This window comes from Pseudopodoces humilis, chromosome 12 (assembly GCF_049639895.1).
Source record: "Pseudopodoces humilis isolate 2021_Gansu_Grassland_sample_001 chromosome 12, ASM4963989v1, whole genome shotgun sequence".
NCBI lineage: Eukaryota > Metazoa > Chordata > Aves > Passeriformes > Paridae > Pseudopodoces > Pseudopodoces humilis.
This window is the reverse complement of record NC_142211.1, coordinates 10,173,754-10,199,911: the sequence shown is the minus strand read 5'-3', so window position 1 is coordinate 10,199,911 and position 26,158 is coordinate 10,173,754. Positions and strand designations below refer to the sequence as shown.

General features: G+C 43.9%; 1 protein-coding gene across 1 annotated transcript in view; it reads left to right on the top strand.

Annotated features, from left to right (window-relative positions):
• The window catches only part of LOC148183361 (zinc finger SWIM domain-containing protein 6-like), a 262,132-nt gene extending 237,129 nt beyond the window's left edge, over nt 1-25,003 (top strand). Inside the window, exons 13-14 of the mRNA XM_088061497.1 lie at nt 21,729-21,810; nt 23,066-25,003. Coding sequence (XP_087917623.1) covers nt 21,729-21,810; nt 23,066-23,928 — 945 coding nt within the window. The 3' untranslated portion in view covers nt 23,929-25,003. The remainder of the gene's footprint in view (nt 1-21,728; nt 21,811-23,065) is intronic.
• The last annotated feature ends 1,155 nt before the right edge of the window (nt 25,004-26,158 follow it).

Genomic DNA, 26,158 nt, shown 5'->3' with positions numbered 1-26,158 from the left:
CACGGCCTGCAGAGAAATCTTGGCTCTGGCACCTAGAGCACCTCCTCCCCCTCCTTCTCCACTGACCTTGTATTGAGAGCTCCGCCAGCTATTCACCACTCTTCACAGAAGTAATCGTGAACGCCATTTATTTCTATTATTAACACACCTTTTATAAGGTTTTACAGGGTCCGCAGGCAAAGCAAGCTACTATTGGCTAGTACACACAAGTTTACATTTTTTCCCTTGTACACAAGAATATTGTTTTGCTTTACTCTCTCTTCTGCAGGCAAGTTTCAAGGATTTTAGCCCTTAATATTACGACTTACTCCAGAGGCTGGTTTGTGCAGACAGGCTTTTACTAATATATCATGCCCACCATCTGCTAAAAAACTCTCTATAATTCCCCCTTTCTCTTTTTGCACAAACCAGGCTTTGGATGCAGCTTGTTCTACACTTTCACGAACACAAGATAACATACAACCTACAAGCATTATCACCATTAACCCTATAAATAGCATCCGTCCCCCCTCCAGCACAAGAGACCTCAACCATCCAGTGATGCCCCAGCTGGAGAACCAACTTCCAATGGGGTCACTATCTTCCTTCAGGGCATGTAACCCATCCTGTAGCTGATGTAGTTGCTTATGGATAGAAACAGAATGATCAGTAAGATTCAAACAGCACATGCCTTCAAATTCTCCACAACCATGTCCTTGCGCTAAGAGCAAAAAATCAATTGCAGCTCGATTTTGTAATACTGCATGACGTACACTGCTTACATCGTGCTGAAAGTTCACTTAACATTGTGGATGTTAAGTTTAGTTCTTTTCTAGTCCAGCAAGCGAGCCTTTTTAGAGTTGCTAGACTTTTAGCGGCAGCTGCTCCTGGAATGAAGAAGGAGGTTGCCCATATTATACCGCTATTCCAAAAGTCTGGGTTTCTAACATCATCACACTGTAATTCATTTAGGCTTCGCTTTGACCGTCTATTGGTTTTCATTTTGTTAGCCACATTTAACAATTGATGTAAGTTTGGGTGGAACAAAGTAAGTTTTCCAAGATAACATGGCCCTCCATGTGGACTAGCAGGAATTCCATTCCATGCCCTATCCCCACAGATTAGGAAGATGGAACTAGGTAATCGCTTTGGTAATCGTCCTGTGAGATTGCACTGTGAGTAAAAGGCTTTACTCTCAGTGGCAGTAACGAGATCAACTATGGGGTTGACTGTAGCCCAGCGCTGTGTTACTTTGTCAGGATGACTTTTCGTTGGGGGCTCAAATATCATCCACCCACCTGAGGTATTGGTGGAACCTAGCAGATCTAATTCTTCTGGAGGCTCCATGGTAACATTAAGAACCTCAATAATTTTCGCTTGCCAGCAGGCTTCAAGCTGTCTAGATGTGAAGCCAATGGTGCGATTGCACTCTTGCAACATTACCGATTGATTCAGTCGAGTCTTGTTGCTAACTAAACCTTTAAATGCTGGAGGATCCCATTCAGGGACTCCTACGAGACAGGTGCGAAAAGGATCTCCAGGTGTGGCTAGGCTTAAACACACTGATTTTTGACCAGTCAGGTGTGCTAAGGTGACCCATATGTTCTGTCGCTTTTGGATATTAGTCAGCAGACAGCTGGCTGGGACTACACACAGCACAATTACCATAAGCAGTTTGTCCCATGCAAATGACATCATGTTTGCAAACTCATGGCTAAAACTCCAATCGTTAAATGAACTTTCAAAGATGCTTACACTAGCTCTTGAAAGGGGAAATACTTATACCTTATACTAATATAATAATCGCTACACAAACTAAACGCCTTATCTTAACTATTATCTATCTACTTGTAACACACGTGCTCTGGTATATATGTAGTCTAAGAGTGAAAGCAATTTGCAAAAAGGGTAAACACACAGATAAAATTTGTTTCGTGCACAATTAGATAGAGTCTCTGCACTCTTCTCAGATCTTCACAGGAATTTCTCACAAACAGACTATGACTTGACACGATTCAGTCCTGAAATATCTGTTGTTCTCGTGGTGTCAGCTGGCAGCCGATCAGAGACTGACTGAGGGCATCAACGTTCTGATTGTTCCTCAGATCTTTCGTGGCTGGTTTGGTCCATCGGCTAGGCACCCATAGCGGTCCAGGATCTGTGGAAACACAACTGTAACCACGCCCGTTAAATAGCAATGGACTTGGTCCCTCCCAGATACCTGTCTTAGGGTTCTTGTAGTATAACTTAACCTCTGGGGTAGCTTGCATCTTTACTTGACTATTGTGAATTACCACTGGGGGTTGCTCTAAATCTCCAACTAAACTGAGAAAATTTAAAGTGAATAACACTTGCTGCAATCGAATGGTAGGGTCTAATTGTTCAGGTTTTTTTTGCTTACTTAAATACTCTTTTAGGGTCCTATGGGCTCTCTCTACAATGGCCTGTCTAGTTGACACATGGGGAATTCCAGTTACATGTTTGAGTCCCCATTTTTGTAAGAACCGAGAAACTCGTGTTCCTACATATGCAGGCCCATTGTCTGTTTTTATTTCTTTCCGAACTCCCATTACGGCAAAGCACGCTACCAAATCATTTTTGAGAAGGTATCTACTGTAACATGTACGTATTTGAGGCGACCAAATTCAGGCACATGTGTTACGTCCATTTGCCAAATTTCACAGGCTTGAAGACCTCTAGGGTTAATGCCTAAACCTAGAGTGGTTCCATATTGACTGCATTGTGGACAGGACTTTACAATGCCTTGTGCATCTGTTAAGCTGATATTAAATTGTCTCTGTAAGGCTTTTGCGGCTTGATGAAAGAGAGCATGACTCTCTTGCAGCTGCAAAAGAGTCTCTTGGTGCTTGTCTTAGTTTAGGGCAAATTAGGAAGGAAAACTCTAAATGGGGATTTCTCCAGGGAAATGTCCCTCCTCACTAACTGGTCCGGGAAAAGAAAAAATTCTTTAGAGAGAAGTGGAAAAAGCTGTTTATTTAACAGAAATTGAGTAATATTAAATAATAAAACTTCTTGCTGTTCGATGGGATGGCAAATTTAGGAGGAAAAAAGTTTTTTTCATGTGGTGTAGCTCGGCTCGCTCAGGTTCTTATCAGTCCCTCCGTCGCTGGAAAGTGCTGAGGCTCAGGCCCCGGTGGGCCACAGGCGTGAGCTCCTGGGGTTTGGCTGGGTGTTCAGTCCAGAGCAGGCTTGCACAGATATAAGAAAATTGGGGAAAAAACAAACAAAGGTCCAGGGAACTCCTCTGCCTCAGCTAGCTAGAACTAACTAAAAGCCAGAGAGAAGCTCTATCCCGCTGTCTGTCCGTGCTGCAGACACCACAGTCCAGGAGCAGGATGTGTGGGAGTGATGTTTTTCCTTAACACAAACTGCGCGCTTCTTCTTCCCTCTCTCTTGCTCTCAAAGCCAGTCTTAAAGGTGTAGAACTTAATATATAACATAAACCAAACGACTGGGGATACCAGTATCATAAAGTCACCCCAGGACAGTGCTGCTACAACAGGACTGACAAGAGTATCAGCTTTTGCATTGCCTTCTCCGAGACCTAATTCTGTTTGATGACTGCGGATGTGGATGATGCAACAGGGCTCATTTCTGTCCTCTGTAGCTCTTTTGATTTGAAAAAATAGTTGATACAATCGCTTATTATCTGGTGGCTTGATGAGAGCATCTTCAATATGTTGTACCACTCCTACCACGTACAATGAATCTGATACAATGTTCAGCTTACTGTCTCACCAATGAGACAGTGCCCATGCGACGGCTGTAAGTTCTAATGTCTGCAGTGAGTCATGTGCATCTCCATCTATAGTTTTGCTTCTCCAACTCGAGCCTTCTTTCCAGGTACAGGCTGCTTTTCTTTGCCGACTTCCTGCATCCGTATATACTGTAAGGCCTTTTACCGGCTGCTTCACGGCTTTGGGCTGTTGCAACCACCGCTGCTTTAAGATGATCTGCAGGCGTGGGTCTCTAGGTTGCCTGTTGTGTACAGTTCCTGGATAGCTGAGCAGCGCTAATTGAATTGGTTCTGTGTGTCTCAGCATCCACTCAAAATTTTCTACCGTTATTGGCAGACTGATGTGTTCCGGCTCAGCACCACTAATTTCCACAATTCGTGTTCTCGCTTTTTTGATGAGATAAGCAATTGCTTCTATCCTCTGCCAAATACTCATTGGTGGCGTATATGGTGTAAAAATCCACTCAAGAATCGCTAAAGGCTCTGCACATTTCTTCGCTGATTGCACTAACTGTATCTTCTTGGCAGGCTGCTTGGCACCTCGACGGTTCTTAGATGGGCCTTCTCCCCCTTTCTCTTTTTGCCAAGCAGGCCACTGAAATATGATAGCACATGGTGCAACAGAGTGGTTACAAATCAGAAGTCCTAAAGGCACATCTGGCAATCTTCTGTCTGCTAGTGTTGAAAGCAGTTTCTTCCCTAGATAAATGAGACAGCTCTTCTGGTCTGCAGAAAGGGTAATTGGAGTTTGCAGGTCTGTACCTTTTAAAAGGCTCATTAAGGGTGCTATCTCATCATTTCGGATACCAGCAATGGATCGTACCCATTGCAGATCTCCAACAAGCTTTTGTGCATCAATGTCCTGGGGTGACTTTATGATACTGGTATCCCCAATCGTCTGGTTTATGTTATAAGGATGTGGATCTCAGTGGTTAATTCCAATTTTTGTGGGTGGACTGACGAAGATGTCAGAATCCACCCTAGGTACTTCCATGGAGCTTGTTTTTGAATTTTTTCTGGGGCAACCACCAAGCCTTTCGCTGCAAGCTGGGCGGTGATAAATGTGAGATCTTCATCTTGGAATGCATCGCGTTGACAAAACAAGATGTCATCCATGTAGTGATAAATAATTGTCTGGGAGAGCTTGGCCCGCACAGGTGTCAGTGCCCAGTGCACAAACAGTTGGCACATTGTTGGAGAATTCTTCATCCCTTGTGGAAGGACCACCCACTCAAATCTCTGAGACGGACTTTCTTTGTTGATTGATGGCAAAGTGAAGGCAAATCTCACTGTGTCTTCTTTTTGCAGGGGTATTGTGAAGAAACAGTCTTTCAAATCTATGACTAGAAGATGCCATTCTTGTGGCAGCATTGTGGGAGAGGGCATCCCTGGTTGTAGTGCTCCCATTGCCCACATTTGGTCATTTACTTTGCGCAGATCATGCAGCAATCGCCATTTTCCAGACTTCTTTGGGATGACAAAAATTGGAGTATTCCATGGGCTGAGCGATGGTTGGATATGCTTTGCTTGTAGCTGTTCTTTGACAAGTCCATGCGCAATTGCTAGCCACTCCTGAGAGAGAGGCCACTGCTCAACCCACACAGGCTCATTAGATTTCCACTGAATCCTTGGGGTTGGCAGCCTGTCAGCAGTGGCGACTACTGAAAAAGCGATTGATTGGGAAGGGTTAGTGTTGCTCCGAGCTGGCTGAGAACGTCTCGACCAACGAGCCCTCCAAGGCTTCCAGGCAAAGGCATGACGTATGGACATAAAGTGGTAGTCTGTCCTTCAGGAAATCGAAACTGGATTGGGTGTACACTTCTCAGCGGTGTGGATGTCCTGGGGTGACTTTATGATACTGGTATCCCCAATCGTCTGGTTTATGTTATATATTAAGTTCTGCACCTTTAAGACTGGCTTTGAGAGCAAGAGAGGGGGAAGAAGAAGCGCGCAGTTTGTGTTAAGGAAAAACATCACTCCCACACATCCTGCTCCTGGACTGTGGTGTCTGCAGCACGGACAGACAGCGGGACAGAGCTTCTCTTTGGCTTTTAGTTAGTTTTAGCTAGCTGAGGCAGAGGAGTTCCCTGGACCTTTGTTTGTTTTTTTCCCAATTTTCTTGGATCTGTGCAAGCCTGCTCTGGACTGAACACCCAGCCAAACCCCAGGAGCTCACGCCTGTGGCCCACCGGGGCCTGGGCCTCGGCACTTTCCAGCGACGGAGGGACTGATAAGAACCTGAGCGAGCCGAGCTACACCACATGAAAAGGACTTTTTTTTTTTCTCCCTCCTAGATTTGCCATCCCATCGAACAGCAAGAGGTTTTATTATTTAATATTACTCAATTTCTGTTAAATAAACAGCTTTTTCCACTTCTCTCTAAGGAATTTTTTCTTTTCCCGGACCAGTTAGTGGGGAGGGGCATTTCCCTGGGGAAATCCCCATTTGGAGTTTTCCTTCCTAATTTGCCCTAAACTAAGACAGTGGAGTATCCTCCTACACCTTGTACTGAGCTTAAGGCTCTGTGGAGAGGCCATTCTCTTGGCCACCAAACTCAGCTGATGATGGTGACATCAGCTCCTGTGTCTAGCATCATCTTGACTCTTTGTTGCTTTGATTCGTGGCACAGGGTGATTTCAATTACTGGCCGATGACTCATTTGTTGAACGAGATTCACCACTGTGTCTCCTGTTGACCCAAATGCTTTGGCTCCGCATCCAGAAGCACTTCAAAAAATGTCTTTCTCAGTTGCCACCTTTTGAAATAACACCAACTGAGCAATTCTTGTTCCCTTTTTGATTGTAAGTAGAGGAGCTAGGGTGTAGGCACAAACTTGGATTTCACCAGTATAATCAGCATCGATGACTCCTGGGAGAACAATAAATCCTGCAATTCCAGCAGATGATCTCCCAATCAACAAAGCACCAAGTCCACTGGTAACAGAATAAACAGGTCCTGTAACTCCAATTGGGATTTTGCGGATGGTGCTGTCGATGAGAGTGACATCTACTGATGCTGCCAGATCGATTCCCAGGCTTCCCCTGGTTGCTGGTGGGTTGAGCTGCTGAATAGAGTTGGGCCGGCAACTTGTGTCCCCGCGCGGCGGCTCTTCGCCCTCCTGCTCACATTTTTTGCGAGCTGGCATGCAGCAGTGGCATGATTGTCTGCTTGGCATCAGTCACACCACACAGGAACTCGACAGAATTTTCGAAAGTGCCCTCTGTTGCCACATCGATAACAGATGGCTGAAGGTGTGGTGGAAGGTTTACGTCCACTTCCCAGTTTACTGACTGCAGCAGCAAGTAGACTTGTAGTTGGCTTGATGGCTTCTGCAACAGCATTGGCCACTAGCTGCCCTTGTTGCGTCTGATTTACTCGCAGGGCAATATCTAGCATGTCTCCCACATCTGCTTGCTTTGGGAGTGTAGCAAGGATAGGCTTTATCTTCGAGTTGGCATTCTCAAAAGCTAACAGTTTAAACATGTTCTGTTTTGCCTCTTCAGTCATGTCATTCTGAGCTTTTAGGGCTGCTGACAGACGGTCGATGAAATGGGGATACGGTTCCGTGAGGCCTTGCCATACTGTTGTGAAGGAAGGATGAGGCTTGGAATCAGTCACAGTGTTAAAGGCTTGATGAGCAAGCTGTGCAGACAAATGGTGCATTGCAAAAGGGTAGTTTAGCTGTACAGCCATATGACTGAAAACTCCTGAACCGGTGAGCATGTCAGGATTAAGTCCATATAATACATCATTTTGATCTCGAGGTCAATTGGCTTCTAGAACTGCTAACCTTTTCCATTCCTTCTCCCACACCATAAGTTGTGATGGAGTTAAAAGCAGATGTGCGAGATTTTGGCTGTTTATGGGACTATTAACATCAGAGGTGAACAGCCAATCCAATGCAGTGTTTGCAGCTTCAGATTTAATGCCATTCTCAGTAACTGTCTTTTTGGCTTGCTGCAAGATCTTCCAGTCGTGCTGTTCATAACGTGGATTTTGCTGATCATATAAAATGGGACAAGCGACTGCCCCGCTGCTTGCCATTCTCCCTCAAGAATTGCATCTCGAATGATGCTGGACCACCTCTGCGGTGCTCTGTGTTTTCTGTTCTCTTCCTCCAAGGTGATAGAGCTAGAACAAGGTTGTGGTGTTGACAGTGTTTCCAAAGGTGGAGCAGATGGTTCAGAATGCAGCATATCCTGTAGTTGTTGAACTGACTCTGCTCGCTGTCTCAGTGTTTGCTGCAGAGCTGCTTTCTCTTGTTGAGGCTGTGCTTTATTCGCACATAGGGTTTGTTCAATCTGAGCTTGAAGCTGTTGCACGAGCTGCTCTATTTGTTGTTGCCATTCCAGTAGCACTTTCTTTGATGTACCGTTGTCATCAATTGGCTCTGCTCCTGCTGCAAGCTGTCCATCATCGGAGTGCATAGAGATATCATCGTCGGAGGGGAGAGGGATGTCCTGCCGTCTTCCCCAGTGAACAGTAGATGGCATCAAAGGGTAGATCATTGGTCTGTACTTTGTGGCTCTCGTTTCTGCTGACGTATCAGGCTCCGTCTGGCTGGAGCTGGCGCCTGCTCCTTCCGGGGGAGCCGTCATTTCTACATCCGCGCTCAGCAGGGTAACTTCCGGCTTAGGCTCCGCGGGCGCGGCTGGAGCTGGAGAGGACTCTCAGAGCATCCCTGAGATTTTAAAAGTTCCGACACTGTGCTACACTGCTTCCCTGTGAACCCCTTCGCTGGCCGGACATGCCCAACCCCGAAAAATGCACTCAAACGGCTAGAGGACTTGGCAGGAGGTGGCTGTGGCGCGTCCGTCTCGGACGGCGCCATGGCATCTAAGGCAGCTGCTGCTACTGAGGATTCTGCCTTCATATTGCTTAAGGTATTTAACACAATTTTCCATACTGAACCGAGGGCTATTACTTTTTTACTCTTTCCCGTGATTGCCGTGTCCCACATCAGATTCCCGACATCTATCCATTCTTCTACCGCAAAAAGCAGTGAGGGCACTCCAAAATGCCCACGATTTTTCGCCCATATAATGAGCTTATCCAGGTCCTTTTCCCTGGCTGCTCCGCCTCGTTTAACGAGGATGCTGAGAAGCAGTTTTTCCGCCGCCTCAAATTCCACATCCATGCTAACGGCCCACAGCAGGGGGGAAAGTTGCGACCCTTCTACAGAGCCCTCGCCCTTCGGACTCCCCCAGTGACTCGCCCCCGTTGATTTGCGAGCCGCCTATGTGGTACCGATCCAAGGCAGAGTCTATCTGCTCTCAGATCCTCTCCACCAACCTCGGTCCAAGGCTCCGTCCCACCATGCGTGGACCCACTGAAGTCCCCCTGCCCGCAGGCTGTCCCGTTCGAGCGCCAGATATTGAGAGCTCCGCCAGCTATTCACCACTCTTCACAGAAGTAATCGTGAACGCCGTTTATTTCTATTATTAACACACCTTTTTGTCATGGGGTGACTTTACCTTTAAGGTGGTTTTGGGAGCTAAGGAAGTTGAAGTTGCTGGGGACTGATGGGAGTCTTTTCTCCTGACCAATTATCGGTCACTACTGGGAATTGACAGCAGTTTTGACCATTGAAAAGTGGGATCAACTTGTGAACCCTAACTTAAGAGGTAAAGCCAGAGCTCTCTTGTTCTCTTTGTTTCCTGGCTGTGAAAGGTAACAGAGCTCCGGCTAGCCTCCTGTTCTCTGCCCGGCCATGCAGCCGGGCGGGGGCTGGGCTGAGCCTGCCGCGTCTCTCAGCTGGGAGATGGGGGCCTGCGGAGCTTGCCCCGGGTTCTGGCCGGGCCAAGCCAGTTCCTGGCTCGGCTGTAGTGACGGAATTCACCAGAGACTGCCAAGTAAAGAAAGAAAAAAAAAAGCTCTAGGCCTGCGGCAAGCTGAGACAGTGACTACACTCTGTAGAGCAGCCATGAGGAATTTTCTATCGCAGACAGCTCCAGCTCCTACACCGGCAGAGGTCACAGAACCATCTACAAAGCCTGGGCAAGATTTTAAACTTTTCATTTCCCAGATGAGACTTGCAGATTAATCCTTTTATCCAGAGAGAGGAAAAGAGAGTGATCAACATGTAAAGAGACTTTATAAACTATCAGAGACAGTAAAGAAAAAGAAGTTTCAGAAAAGGTAGAGAATAAGGAGATGCTTTTATGAGCTGAAATACCTTTCTGTTGAGGCTATGGAAATGGACAATAAGGTCTTGAAAAAACTCCTTTAATTCATGACAGTATATAGGGAGGAATGGAGTGTTCAAAGTGTAAATTTTAAATAAAAAGTAGAGTGATTGTGATACAGTGAAGTACTAGAATAGAGTGAAGATTTGAAGCCTTGGGGGGCAATGAGAAAACTTCTGTTTTCTAGTGAAGTTCACAGAGACAGATGAAGAAGACTTTTGCCTTTGAATAACTCATCCTTAAAATGACATCCCTAGACCCATGGCCCATACACACCTCAGAGTGAGGTGAAATGGGAGGAGTGAGCTCTGATAACAGCACTTCTGGGCAGCTGACATCAGGGCAATAGAAAACTATAACAGAAGTAGTTTTCTTGTGAGAAACTCCATAAATTAACAGAAAGAGACTTCTGTTTCTCTACAAAGACTGGTGAAAAGACTGTAGCAGGAATTGGGACTGTTTTAACCACCAAAGTTCCAAAGTTTTTGTCTCTGTTGTCATGTGAACAAGGGAATGGTGGGTAGTAAGGGATAAAAAGGGTTTTTTCTGAAAGTTTATTCTGGTGTTCTTGTTCCTGTAGTTTTGTTAATAAACTTTCTTTATTCCTTTTAAGTTTTAAGCCTGTTTTGCTCTTGTTCTAATCCATATCTCACAGCAAGAAATAAGTAATTTTTTAGTTACTGGTTTAAAACCACGACACTTTTATAGTGTTTTACAGGGTCCGCGGGCAAAGCAAGCTACTACTGGCTAGTACACACAAGTTTACATTTTTTCCCTTGTACACAAGAGTATTGTTTTGCTTTACTCTCTCTTCTGCAGGCAAGTTTCAAGGATTTTAGCTCTTAATATTACGACTTACTCCAGAGGCTGGTTTGTGCAGACAGGCTTTTACTAATATATCGTACCCACCATCTGCTAAAAAACTCTCTATAACCTTGGTGTTTCCATGTTGTTTCCCTCACATGTTCTCATCTCCTTCTCTTCTCTAGCTGGAATTCAAATTGCACTCTCACTTTGTTTTGATTTTCTTCTTAAATATGTTATCACAGAGGCATTACCATCATCTCTAATTGGCCCAGGCTTGGCCAGCAGCATGCCCATCTTCAGAGCCATCAGAGATTGGCTCTTCTGGACATGGTGGAAGCTTCTAGCAGCTTTGCACAGAAGCCACCTCCATGTGTCCCCTCCACCCCCTACCAAAAACCAGGCCTTGCAAAACCAACACAGCCTGCTGTTCAGGCCTTAGCGTATCAAACATCTTCATAAACTACTTGGAAGCAGGACTCGAAGGGATACTAAGTTTGCCATGGATGCTAACCTGGGAGGAATTGCTGACTCCCTCAGAGGCAGAGAGGCCCTGTAGAGAGACCTGGACAGATTAGAGGTCTAGGCAATCACCAACCATATGGAGTTTAACAAAGACAAGTGCCAGATTCTGCACCTGGGACAGGGCAACCCTGGATGTGTGAACAGACTGGGGAACTAGAGGCTGGAAAGCAGAGCTGCAGAAAGGGACACAATCAGAATCAAAGAACAGTTAGGGCTGGAAGGGACCTTTTGAGATTATCTAGTCCAATTCCCCTACCAAGCAGAGTCACCTAGAACAGGTTACAAAGAATGTATACAGATGGGTTTGGAATGTCTGCAAAGGAGACTCCATGCCTTCCCTGGGCAGCCTGTTCCAATCCTCTGCCACCCTCAATGAAAAGATGTAGCACTATTGGGAATAGTGAGGCAGTACGACACAGACTCTCTTGTGAGTTGAACAGGAGAGCAAGGCTTATTACCTCAGATCTTCTTTTATAGACCGATACATGAAAGTCCAGAAAGGTAAAACTCTTATTGGTCAGTGAACTAACACATCACCATCATTGGTCAGTGGGGTTCACCACCCCTCAACCTTCTCTTGCAAGAAAACAGGAAACTGACAAACAGCACCTGCAAGGCTGTTTTCTATCTCTGAGGATTGTTTTGATTCCTCCTTATGATTTCCCAGGCCACTTTTTCAGGTGAGACTGAGAAAGTTATGCAGCCTGCTTTTCCACAGGCACTGTGCTCCCTGCTTGCTGCTTGCATTTAGCATCCATAAAAAGAAGTTCTTCTTCATGTTGAGGTGGAACATCTTGTGTTTTAGTTTATGTGCATTGCTTCTTAACCTGTCACTGGGTACCACTGAAACGAGTCTGTCACCACCTGCTTGACACCCACCTTTGAGATGTTTGTATGTGTTGATTACATCCCCTCTCAGTCTTCTCTAGACCAAACAGGCCCAGATTTCTCAGTGTCTCTAGTGTGCTCTGGCAGTCAGGAGGGCCAACCATGACCTGGGGTGCATCAGGCACAGCATTGCCAGCTGGTCAAGGGAGGTGATTGTCCTGCTCTACTCTGTGCTGGTTCAGCCTCACATTGAGTGCTGTGTGCAGTTTTGGGTGCCACAATATAAGAAGGATGTAAAGCTATTAGAGAGAATCCAAAGGAGGACTACAAAAATGGTGAAGGGTCAAGAAGGGAAGTCATATGAGGAGTGTCTGAGGTTGCTTGGCTTGTTCAACCTGGAGGAGACTGAGGGGAGACCTCATGGCAATCTACAACTTCCTCATGAGGAAAAGAGGAAGGGCAGACACTGATCTCTGTGGTGACCCAGTGACAGGACCTGAAGGAATGGCATGAGGCTGTGTCAGGGGAGGGTTAGGTTAGATATTAGAAAAAAGTTCTTCACCCAGAAGGTGGTTGGGCATTGGAACAGGCTCCCCAGGGATATGGTCACAGCACCAAGCCTGTCAGAGTTCAAGAAACATTTGGACAACACTCTCAGGCACATGATGGGATTCTTGGGGTTGTCCTGTGCAGGGCCAGGAGTGGGACTCAGTGATTCTTGTGGGTGCCTTCCAACTCAGGATATTCTATGATTCTATATAGAAGTAGTCATTCACACCTTTTATTTTCTTTTTTTATTTTTTTTAATTATTTTTTCCTCCTTCACCAATAGCAAAATTTAGTTCATAACCCTGTGTCATGTGAAAAGGGGAGATTTCCTTGACCCTTAGTGTTTGATTTGTCTGTTAGCACCCCTGGAAAGTCAAGACCCTTGTGCTGGACCAGTCTGTCAGGGTCCCATTAGGGGAATACTTCACTGAACAGTCCTGCTTGATTGAATGACTTATTCAGGGACACACACGAACATAATAAGGGAGAACCCTCAGCAGGTGGTCCACTTTATTCTAGTATGTTACCCATTGCTGGTGACTGTTAATGCCTGTGAAGGACTCACACTAGCAGTTTATGGAATAACACTTTATTAATATAAAATTGTGACTGGTTAAGAGTTGAGGAGTGTTTGATATGCGGATAGAAAAAGAACTCTATAACTCGCAGAGTAGTTATATGAGTAGGTATGAATTTATTCAGCACTGAGGTTCATGGGGGATATCTCCTCTGAAAAACATGCACCCTTTTTGAAATTTGGCTTTCTCCTTTTATCCTTTACAAACTAGGGTTGCACAATACGCCTAATACATATTCATTTCCTAACCCTGCCTGTCGTCACTTCATATTACAATTAGCTCCACGCTCTTTTGCAGCTGCGCATTGGTCGTTTCTGGTCAGTTCAGTGGTTGTCTGGGGAGTCTTTGGGATGAGGTCAGCAATTTTCTCCTTAGCTGAACTCTTCACCTTGTCTTTTCACGCATGCCTCTTTCAGTCCTTTGACCACCTTTTGAACTTTGATACATTCCTTCTGGCTTAGGGGTCCAAGGATTCCCCTTATCCTGTGGTGCCTTTGTCTTTGCATCTTGTGGTGCCTTTGTCTTTGCATCTTGTGGTGCCTTTGTCTTTGCATCCTGTTTGTGTTTCTAGCTCTTTATCTTATCTTGCAGTCTCACTTTTTCCCTGCTCTTGTGGAGCAGGGTATGGTTTTTGTCAATCCCCTTCTTTTAGTCAAGCATTTCTTTATGTTTAATTCCTAATTCTTAATTTCTCTGTTTCATGTTGATGATAGTATCAGACTGCCAAAATGTATTCAAAGAAATAGAGACATGGTCTAATCCTCAATAAAATATTCAGTGCATATAGCATATGGTTCTTAACCAATAGGTGTCCCTATGGGGGAGAAGACAGGTTCAGCCCATGGACTGATCCCAGTAGTTATGATGGAGTCTTCCTTAACTTTTCCCCCATTCTCGACTTACTTTGATGCTATTTCGTTATGTTTAGGTAGAGCTTGAGTGATTTTAGTCATGTATACCTTTGTTACTGATTGGTATAAAATTGTCTCGCTTCTGTCTTAAAGATATAATCAATAAAATCTAGACTGCATACCTAGTGGGAGGTGGTTGTACCTTGGAGGGAGGTAACTTTAGAATGGAGGTGTGTGTTAATATCACAATTAGGCTATAAGGAACCAAGTTCATCCAAGAAGAATGATTTCACCACAGTTGTTGGCTCAGCAGCAAGACATCTCTCTCCCTGGGGTGACAGGTGCTATGGGATTTATCAGCTGCAAAGTACCATTGAGTTCCCCTTTCTGCAAGGATCTCTACAGAGACTGGCCACAGTGTCTCCATTTTGCTCCACCCTCCATTCCATCCCCCTTAGCAGGTGCTATGGCTGCAGATTGTGAGTGTGGGGAATTGTCACGGAATAGGTTTCCAGCATGCCATCCACATTCCATCCAGGGAGCAGCAGCTGCATTTTACCTTATAATTTCTGTACCATTATAACTTCTCCTAGGATGTGAATATAACTTCTCAGTTTCCTCTAATTTTAAACTCAGCCATCTTTCCACACCCTCTTTTCTCTTGGATTCAGTCTACTTGGAAGTGTTATGACGTGTTACGATGCACTTCAAAAGGCAAGGATAACCCAGGTTCTTGTTAATAGATCCCTTGGGGTGGATTAGAGTGAAATGACACTGAATGGTTGGTGTTTGTAAATATATATATATATATGTAGGGTTTATTTTAGAACAATTTGGGTGCAATGGAAAGCAGGTCTGTAGTCGTTTGGTTATTATCTATTGTAATATAGCAATATAAAAGCATAACATGTAAGGAAATATATTAAGGAAAAGAAAGAGAAAGAAAGGACACGAGTAGAAAGGTATAAAATTACCACCCATGAGTCCAGTGATGAGATCTGGTTGTTGCAATTGCAACGTCTGTTGGTTGAAGTGATGGTTGCAGTGTCCTTCCATCAGGGACGGGGAAAGCCCAAGAAACACAAGGTCTGGTGGGATAATAGATGCTCAGGCTCAGCGGGGAGTTTCACACTTAATGTTGTAGTGCTGTGGATCACTGGAAACTTTGGGAGTCTTTGATGGTTTACGACACCTTCTAAGACATTACAGCTGCCTCTTAGGTCATCATAACTGAGTCAATTATGGGCCATCAAAAGGGACGAATACCTTCAGGTCTACATGTGAATGTTCTATGTGAATGTCCCAGTGCTTCTCTTGAAGGAAATTTTCATACCTGTGCCTCTTATGTAAGGACATTGGCATGATAAAAAGCACTATTCCACCTGGCAGGATTTGCCTCTTTTTCAATACCTCCCCCCCCCCCCATCCCTACTTGTAGCCTGAGGTGGTAGGTGTGCACACCCTCTGCAACTAATTGGTAACTTTGCTCATCGTCACCAAATCATCCTGCTTATTGTTTGAGCCATTAACCATTAACAGTCCACTCTCTCACAGGGGAAAGCTGAAAATTCTTCTTGGACATTGTGGAAGTGTTAGCCTTCAATTTGTGTGTGCATTGATACAGGAAGTCCAGTGTATTGGTTTTGCATGGCCTGGTTTTGGTACTGGAAGGTGAGGGGGGCTACAGGGGTGGCTTTTGTGAGAAGCTGTTAGAAGCTTCTTTCATGTCCAGCAGAGCTGGTCCCTGGTCTCTCCAAAGATGGATGTACCACTGGTCAAGGCTGGGCCAATTGGAAATGGTGGTAACACCTCTGTGATAACTGATTTAAGAAGAAAGAAAAGAAAAAAAAAAAAAAGTGGTGCAGTTGCAGTTTCAACCAGAGAAGAGGGGGGTGAGAACATGTGAGAAGAACAACTCTGCAGACACCAAGGTCAGTGAAGGAGGGGGAGATACTCCAGGCACCTGAGCTGTGATTCCTCTGCAGCCCATGGTGAAGAACATGGTGAAGCAGGCTGTTCCCCTGCAGCCCATGGAGGTCCACGGGGATGCAGAGATCCACCCGCAACCCATGGAGGAGCCCCATGCCAGAGCAGGTAGATGCCTGAGAGGAGGCTGTGACCCCAAGAGAGGCCCATGGAGACAGGGAGCAGCCTGTCCTTGAAGGGCTGCACCCTATGGAAGAGTGACCCACACTGCAGCAGTTTCAGGACGACTGTTGCCTGTGGGATGGACTCATGTTACAGCAGGTTGCAGAGAGCTGTTGCTTGTGAGATGGACTCACATTGGAGAAGTTTTAGAACTGTCTCCCATGGGAGGGACCCCACAGTGGAGCAGGGGAATGACTCCTCCCTGAGCAGTGGGAGAAGCCTCGGGTGATGAACTGACCATAACCCTCAGTCCCTGTCTCCTTTCACTGCTGGGATAGGAGGCAGAGCTGGAATGAGGGAGGGGTGTGGGGAAGGTGTTGCAGTCCACAACCGCAGGATCATGTCCAGGGAAGCTACAGTTACTGGGAACCTGTCGCTCTATTGGGAATGGCGAGAAGAACGACACAGACTCTCTTGTGAGTTGAACGGGAGAGTTCTTCCAAGGTTTATTACCTCAGATCTTCTTTTATAGACCAATATGTGAAAGTACAGAAAAGTAAAACTCTTATTGGTTAGTAAACTAACACATCACCATCATTGGTCAGTGGCTTACACCACCCATCAACCTTCTCTTGCAAGAAAACAAGAAACTGACAAACAGCACCTGCAAGGCTGTCTTCTATCTCTGAGGATTTTTTAAATTCTTCCTTATGATTTCCCAGGCCACTTTCTCAGGTGAGACTGAGAAAATTATGCAGCCTGCTTTTCCACAGGCACCGTGCTCCCTGCTTCTGCTCATATTTAGCATCCATAAGGAACCAGCATGAAATACCAACGAGACGGGCTTCTGTTCATGAAACCATTTATTCAGCATGGGAACAAACTCAGATCCAGATACAGAAAGCTCTGAGCAAAGGCAGGGTGTGGGGTTTTGAGGGACAGAACCCTTGAGGGTCTCTACCTTTGAGGGTGGACTTTAGGGTTAGGGACCACTAGAAACACAATAAGGGAGGAACTCCAGGGGCTCAAACCCAATCAGAACTCCTGGACCACTTCTCACAAAGGGTTCTGAGGTGGGACAACTTCATCCAGGCCTCACATGGCCCATCCCCCAAAGCAGGAGGTCAAAATTCACACAAGCCGGGCATTTTAGCCCTGCCTCTCACTTTAACAATGCTTATCTAAAACTAAGTCTTTGCCTCCCTGAGGCACTTCACAACAGGAAGGTATTTTTAAGGTTTTATTTTACTTCTCATTACCCTGCTCTGATTTTGTTAGTGTAATAAATTCAATGCATATCTCTAAGTTGAGCCAGTTATGCCTGTGATGGTATTTGATGAGCAATCTCTCCTGGTCCTTATCTCAACCCATGAACCCTTTGTTAAATTTTCTTTCCCCTGTCCATCTGTGGAGGGGAGCAAGTGAGTGGCTTTGGTGGGTGCCTGGCATCTGGCCAGCATTAACCCATGACATCCAGGTTGGACCTTCTGGCTGACAGGACACACTGCTGATTCATTCAACTTGCCATCAACCAGAATCCCTAGGTCCCTTTCCACAGTGCTGGTCTCCAGCCTCTTCTTCCCCAGTTTATCCATATATCCAGGGTTGCCTCATCTTGATGCCTTGAGAATAGCCTCAAATCATGAAGTTTCATCCTCCTTGCTTGCTTTCTTGCCTTTCCTCCTCATCTTACATTGTTTATACTTTGGGCCTGAAGTTTGAAGAAATTGTCCTTGAGTCCCCAGCTGGAATAGGATTGTTTTGTCTTCACCACCCTGTGAAAAGATCCTAGTAACCCTTAATATAAAGCTGCACACCAAAGAAGACCAGAAAAACTTAAGGCATCAGTTTCAGGTGCAGAATCTGGCAGTTGTCTTTTTTAAACTTCATACAGTTGGTGATTGCCCAGGCAATGAGTACAAGTGATATAAAATATGGACATAGCAATGAGAGCTTATAGTACTTTTTCTATGATTCTGCTGGCTTTATGAGAGAACTTTGCAGGTAGTCCTTATCCAGAGAGATAAATCATTGGATCCTTCCCCTCAGGTTTGTCAACTGCACCATTCAGCTTGGTGTCATCTGTAAATTTGCTCAAGGTGCATTTGATCCCATCGTCTATATCTTTATAGAAGATTTTAATTAACACTGGTCCCAATACAGATCCCTGGAGGGACACCAGTTGTCACTGATGTCCACTGGGACTCTGATCTGTTAACAGACCACTACCTTCTAGATGTGACTGTCCAATCACTTTTTTATCCATCAAACTGTCCACCCATCAAATCCATCTCTCTCCAATTTAGAAAGATATTGTGGGGGATTGTGTCAAAGGCTGTACAGAAGTCCAGATAAATTACATCTGCAGCCCTTCCCTTGTCCACTGAAGTAGACACTCCATCATAGAAGGCCACTGGGTTGGTCAGGCAGGACTTGTCCTTGGTGAAGCTGTGCTGGCTGTCTTGAATCACCTCCCTGTCCTACATGTGCCATAGCACAGCTTCTAGGAGGATCTGTTCCATGATCTTCCCAGGCACAGAGGTGAGGCTGACAGGGCAGTAGTTCCCAAGGTCCTCCTTTCTACCTTTTTTAAAGATGGGTGTAATATTTCCCTTTTTCCAGTCACCTGGGACTTCACCTGACTATCATGACTTTTCAAATATCATGGAGAGTAGCTTGGCAACTGCATCAGCCAATTTTCTCTAGACTCTGGGATGCATCTCATTGGGTCCCATGTACTTTTGCACATTCAGGTTCCTCAGGTGGTCACAAACCTGATCTTTACTTACAGTGGGAGGGACTTTGCTCTCCCAGTACCTTTCCTGATGTATATTCACTTGAGAGGTATTGAAGACTGAGGCAAAAACGATTTTGAGTACCTCAGCTTCCTCATCATCTGGTGTTACCAGTTTTCCAGCACTGTTTATCAAGGGGAGTATACTTCCTTTGACCTTCCTTTTCTGGTTCACAGACCTGTAGAAGCCCTTCCTGTTATCCTTTGCATCCCTTGTCAGGTTCAGTTCCAGTTTTACCTTTGCTTTCCTCATCCCATCCTTACACAACTGAACTTCATCCCTATACTCTTCCCAGGATAACTGTCTTAGTTTCCACTGCCTGTGCATTTGCTTCTTTCCCTTTACTTTGACCAGCAGGTCCCTACTCAGACATACCAGTCTCCTGTCTTCTTTGCCTGATTTCTTGATCCTGTGGATTGTGGATTCCATAAAGCTCTTATGCTTTATGGAAGACTTCCTTAAAGATCTGACAGTTCTGTTCCATTCCCTTGTCCCTGAGGACAGTCTTCCAGGGGATCCCACTGACTATCTCCCTTAAGAGCTGGAAGTTTGCTTTCCTAAAGTTCAGGGGGCCTAACTTTACTCCTTACCTGACCCATATTCCTCAGGACTGCAAACTCCACCAATGTGTGATCACTGTAGCCCAGGCTGCCTCCAATCTTGATGTCTCTGATTAACTCACTTGCGTTGGTGACCAATAGGTCCAGTAACACATCTCCTCTGGTAGGGCTATCTATTACCTGGCTCAAAAAGTTGTCCTTGAATTCCAGGAATCTCCTGGATTGCCTACAACTTGCCATGCTACTTTCCCAGCAGGTCTTGGGGTGGTTGAAGTCTCCCAGCAGGATGAGAGCTTTCAAGTGCAATGTCTCCTGTAGCTGGAGCGAGAAGGCTTTATCAATAGGTTCCCCATGATCAGGTGGCCTGTAGTCAACACCAACCACAAGGTTCCCTTTGTTGCCTTGATCTCTGGTCCTTACCCACAGGCTTTTGACCTGCTCATGGCTGTTCTTCAGAGACAGCTCTTCACTGTTGGTGATGACATCAAATGCAAAGAGAAATCTAAATGTAAGAAATAATATAAAAAATCAAAATGTCAATATCAAGATGGCAGCAATGAGACAACACACTAATGCAGTGTTATAGCACTGAGCTCTGCTCTAGGTGTTGTTTTTATCTTCTTCTTTTTTGTCTCTTTCCCATGCAAGCTCCCTTTTATTTTAATGTTTTTACAGATAAACAACTGCCTTCTGATTGGTCCTCAGGGCCTCTGCTAATTTTGTAACAAACAAAACTTGTCTCAAGCATTCTATGCATGTGATTGTTTTTAATCACAGTAAGTTACACACTCATATGGTGGTCTTCCACCGAGGTGATTTTTTCACAGCATGCTCAGCAAACACACAAATTAGCAGAGCCTTTAGGGTTAATACTCTGTTGTTCTAATCTTGGTTAGGATGCCAGGTGTCTGGCACTTTTCCCACACTTCACAATACACCTCTTGATGCAGAGAGCAACCCCTCTGTCTCTTCTTCCTCTCCGTCTTTCCTGAACAGCCTGTAGCCATTGATAGTCACACTCCAGACATGGGATTTATCTCACCGAGTTTCAGTAATGGCAACAAGGTAATAACTTTCTAGCAGCACGGTGGCTTGCAACTCCTGTTTGTTGCCCATGCTGCATGCATTGGTGTAAAGGCACCTCAGCTGGGCTGCTTGCCATGTATCCTTCCTAGAAGAACATCCCTTAATTCCTTTGAAATATTTCCCTGGTGTTTCCCTGTTGGCTTTTGTTACTTCAGGAGTCCCTGGCTCATCTCCATAAGACTGCAACTGTGCTCCAGTGTGGCCAGCACATTTCAGAGTCACCACCAGAGGACCCTCACTTGCACTCCATCCCTCTAACCTTGCCCTTTCATCCCACAGCTTCGCAGGTACAAGCCTGATGTAGTCCCCCTTCCCCCTCACATCTAGTTTAAAGCCCTGACAATGAGTCCCACTAGTTCCTGAGCAAAGACTCTCCTCCTTCGCTGAGAAAGGTGAGTTCTGTCTGATGCCAGCGTTCCCACTGCTGCATAGGCCATTCCATTGTCAAAAACTCCCAAATTATGGTGGTGACAACCAGCTGCAGAGCCACATATTAATAGACTGGACCTGTCTGTTTCTTCCAATGTTGCTGCCTTCAACTGGAAATATAGAGGAGACTATAACTTGTGCCCCAGAATACTGGGATATATCCGGAAGTGTATATATATGTATCTTTGCAGCATAAGCAGCTAATCAAATCACAGTACGCTCTGACTCCTATTTGTATTGTTGAAGTCAATGACCAAAAAATGCAGATGGGGGAAAAATCTGATTGGTTAGATTGGCCAACAGGAGTTGGCATATTTCCACTTTAAAGATTTATATACATAGAGGGAAGAGACACAGGATAATTTAATTTGAATAATTGAATAATTGGGCTTTGTTGTTAGTTGGGGGTAGGAAGGCTTTTTTGTGGGGTGGTGGGGGTTTTGTTTGCTTTTTTCTTCTCCCCAAATAAAACAGTTTCTCCTCTAGCCTAGAAGGACCTGCAGTTGGAATTACTCTCTGTATGCTCTTCTAAGATAGCTGGGTAGTATTTATCAAGTCTTTTGACATATCAGATAAAAAGAGGCAACAGAATGGAGAAGGCAAGAGGCTGACATTTTGAACCTCAGTGTATTTGAGTAAATTAAATCCCCGATTGTTGGTATATTATCTTGGTTTTACAATAGGATTAATTTGTACTTTGTGTTGTTTTAATAGGTGATGCGGATGACACTGTCAACATTGAATTGGCGACGACGGGAAATGGTGAGGTGGTTGGTAACATGTGCAACAGAAATAGGTATGTTCTGAGATACTTCTCAAGGGCTCCTGCCTTTTTGTCAGCTAATCTTAGAGGGCTTGATCTTGTTTGTCAGCACTCAGGCTCTGCAAATATCTCCCACCTTCTGCTCCTCTTTAAAATCCCTTTTTTAGAAGACAATAATTATGTCCATGATGAGTGGGTTTTTTTAGCATGTAATAGAATAGGCACAGGCCAAGTGAGACAATACTTGATTAATGCAGTGTAACTTCTTTCCCCTTCAAGGTAGGGACGTCCATAACCCAGATTTCCCCTTCTTCTCTCCATGTTGGGTTTGAGGCTGCAGCAGAGAAAAGGGTAGTGGTTATGGGATGTTACTCTATGCTACAACTTTGCTTGCTCTGAAGGGTGAGGCTCCAAAAGACTGGTGAGAGCACTGTCTTGTCAGCTGTGGGGAAGATGAACCAGAAAACAGGTGAATGAAATGCTGAGGTTGCGTCCCACTGTGTGGCAGACAAGATCTCAGGAAAGGGTTCTCATTGTTTGTTTTCTTGGTTTCATTTTTTAAAGCCCCTTTATAAATACAAGCTTAGAGTGTAATGCTTCTTTATTATGTGGCTATGGCATTGTGCAGGCCTCTTGTCTGCACTGGAAAGCAAACCAAACACTAACACAACCCAAGCCTTTCTACGATATTGCTCAGAGTATTTCCCTAATAAAAATCTTTATGTTCAAGTGCATATCAATTTGATACAAGATGTATCTGAAAAGCCTGTTGAGAGAGGGTATAGATTAGGATTTTTTATTTTATTTCTTTTAAAGTTGTGCTTAGTATTAAATGTCATGGTGTTATGTTAAATTAGACATTTGGCATGCTTTCATATTCTTTTGTGCATGTGCTGTACTGTGAGATGCACGTAAAGAAGTTAAAATTGCCTTTTAAGTGTTTGGTGTGAGGGCTGCTTTTGAGTGATATAAGACCAAATCATCCAGAACTTGTTATCCAAATTGTCTTAGGTAACAAGTAAAACAGCTCAGTTGTCTCACTGAGATATAGAAGCTTATCTTGCAGGCTTTTTTGTTATCTGCATTTCAGTGATTGCTACAGTGTACACAGTTAGCCTTTGTTTTAATATCCTTTTACAGACATGTTATCTGGTTAAGCTTTTCTTGCTGAAACTGGTCTCCTTCAGTGTACTGGCAACCTCTTAGAACTTTGAATATAATCTTTTGCTGAATATCTATATCTGCTAGGTTTTGTCAGTTGTACCTAATCCTTTCTTTCTCTCCCCAGGTGTTTATGCATTGGATAGTATAATGCAAAACTGGTTTACACTTTTCACTCCAACAGAAGCCACTAGTATTGTTGCTACAACAGTGATGTCCAACAGTACCATTGTCCATCTGCATCTGGACTGCCATCAGCAGGAGAAATTGGCCAGCAGTGCTAGAACACTTGCTCTACAGTGTGCCGTGAAGGATCCTCAAAACTGTGCCCTCTCTGCACTGACTCTGTGTGAAAAGGATCACATAGCTTTTGAGACTGCTTACCAAATTGTACTAGATGCTGCTACAACCAGCATGAGCTACTCACAGCTTTTTACTATAGCACGATACATGGAGCACCGTGGTTACCCTATGCGGGCCTATAAGCTGGCCACTTTGGCCATAACACATCTCAACCTGAGTTACAATCAGGACACACACCCTGCCATTAATGATGTTCTCTGGGCATGTGCGCTCAGCCACTCTCTTGGGAAAAATGAGCTAGCAGCTGTAATACCTCTGGTGGTCAAAAGTGTCAAGTGTGCAACAGTACTGTCAGATATTTTGCGCAGGTGTACTTTGACCACTCCTGGTATGGTGGGACTCCATGGAAGGAGGAATTCTGGTAAGCTCATGTCACTGGACAAAACCCCTTTAAGACAACTCTTGGATGCCACGATTGGAGCTTACATTAATACAACTCATTCACGTCTCACTCATATCAGCCCACGACACTATAGTGAGTTTATAGAGTTCCTCAGCAAGGCCCGAGAGACCTTCTTAATGGCTCATGATGGACACATACAGTTTACACAGTTTATTGATAACCTAAAACAAATCTACAAAGGCAAAAAGAAACTGATGATGTTGGTTCGTGAGCGGTTTGGTTGATGAAAATGAGTGAAAGGAGGAGGTGGTTTGTTTTTACTTGAGCCTGCCTTTGTATGCTTTTGAACTTAAAGAAACAAAGCCACACTGGTATTATATGTGTATAGTTATACTGAGTTTGAAAACTAAACTGTCATGTTGTGAAAGTTTGTGTGTTTAAATTGTTTTTCCTTTTTTCTGTTTTGTGTGAGAGAGAGGTTAAAAAAAAAGGTTTGTTTTACACTGAGTATATGTTGTCAAGTGGCAAAAGCCCACATCACTCTCCTGTTCTTTCTGTATATGTTCACAGCCTCAAAAACAAAGCATATTGCAATGGCTTTAAAAAATCAAACAAAACACCTCCATCCTGTGATAAGTACCTCGAATGGATTCAGCTTTACTCCTTTGTAACTCATCGTTATATTTCAACATATTTAAACAAACCAACAAATGAAATACTAGTAGCTAAAAGGCTGACCATGTGGCTTTGCAGTGCTGTTCATCCAGAAGCATGGCACACAATGCTTGTGCATGTGGAAACTTAGCAACTGTCAACATACATTCTCAGGGATTTATCAAAATAAATTTTTTAAAGTATGAGAGCATTTATTGTACTGTATATATATTATAGTATATGTCTGAATATTGAAAAAACCTAACATTAATTTATAAAAAAAATCAAATTTATGTAATGCAAAATACTTGAAGCTGCAGTAGCTTGGTTTTAAAGAAAAACTATCTGAAGGACTAAAGTGCGCCTTGCTTCAGGGTTGGCTCAGGTGGTGAACTATATGCTGGGCATCTATCGGAGCCATCTTTTGGATTGCATCATGGTTGGAATGATACCTACTGGGGAAGTTTTAAATATATATATGTATGTATGTATGTATGTATGTATGTATACACACATAAACACGTTTGTAATAGGCACTATAGTAAAGAGGGACAACAAAAAATACATAACCAGAGAAGCAAGCCTTAGCATTAAGAATACAGTGTGCTGGAATTGGGGTTTGTGCCTCCTAGCCTAGGAAACTTAAAGAAATATAATTTTTGACACAAAATGCAAAATGATTGATGTGATACATTATGCCTTTGCAGTGAGCTAATAATAAGTTAACCTTTGTGCACAAATATACATATATATATATATATATATATATATTCTGCATAAGTATTTTGACTTTGTGCAGGACAGAAAGTTGTGTAGGTATGACTGTTCTACTTTTCCGTTCATTTTTCTAATATATTTTATTTTCTCTAGAATTACTCAAACAAAAGCAGCCTTCTATCTTGCCTTGTCTTAATGCTTTAAATTAACCAAACTGGAGATCTAACTACCAAACCATTCATTATATTATTAAATACCAACTTTGATTACAGTATCGTGTCTTTGCTTTAGCTGATGGTTCTGTATCCTTGTGCTTTTTAAAACAGTTTTTGTTTTGATGCAAAAGTTGTCCAGTGTCTCTTGTTCCCTTCATTAGAGAACATGCTAGAGGTATGTTTGTAGGTATTTTTGTTTAGAAAAACTATTTCATGCTTTCCATTTTATTTATTATAATAGGTAAAAAAGTTGTACTTCATTACCCATGTAAACATGCTCATGAAGTTGAAATTAAGATTTGATACAATGATATCAATTTATTTATGTAACTAAATCACTGTTTTATAAACTTGTTACTGATAACAAATTTCTTTTTGTTTTGATTAAAATTAGTTTTTTGAAAGTTGATTCTGCCTCCTTTATGGTGTCTGTTGCTGGAGTTAAATTATATATAGGTAGCTCATAGATCTTAAAAGCCCAGCTTGCAACTTTGGTGCATTATGGCGATAAGCAATATGACCAAGAAAGAAATGTTTTGTTCCTCAAAAAACTGCTGAGGAACAGTAGTGTTCACAATTAAAACAGCTCCTTTGCTCATGGAGAAAGACTTGGTGTGTCAGAGGGACCAAATTCTGCCTGCAATTGGAGATGTGTGGTCTATACAACAAACCATAGGCCTTGACATATTGCCCTGGTAGGATGGAAGTGTGTGGGAGCATGTTTCCACCCAGTGGATTATTTGGGTGACCATGAAAGTTGAGGTGTGCTGCAGATATATACAAGGACAGTTCTTGCTGTTCTTTGGATTTTATAAAGCATTTTGTGTATTCTGAACTGTGAAACTCACTCCACCCAGCTTGGGGTTCTTGCTCACCAACTAACAGACAACATTTCTGCATTTTTGGAGTCTTTGCTCTGTAAGATGTA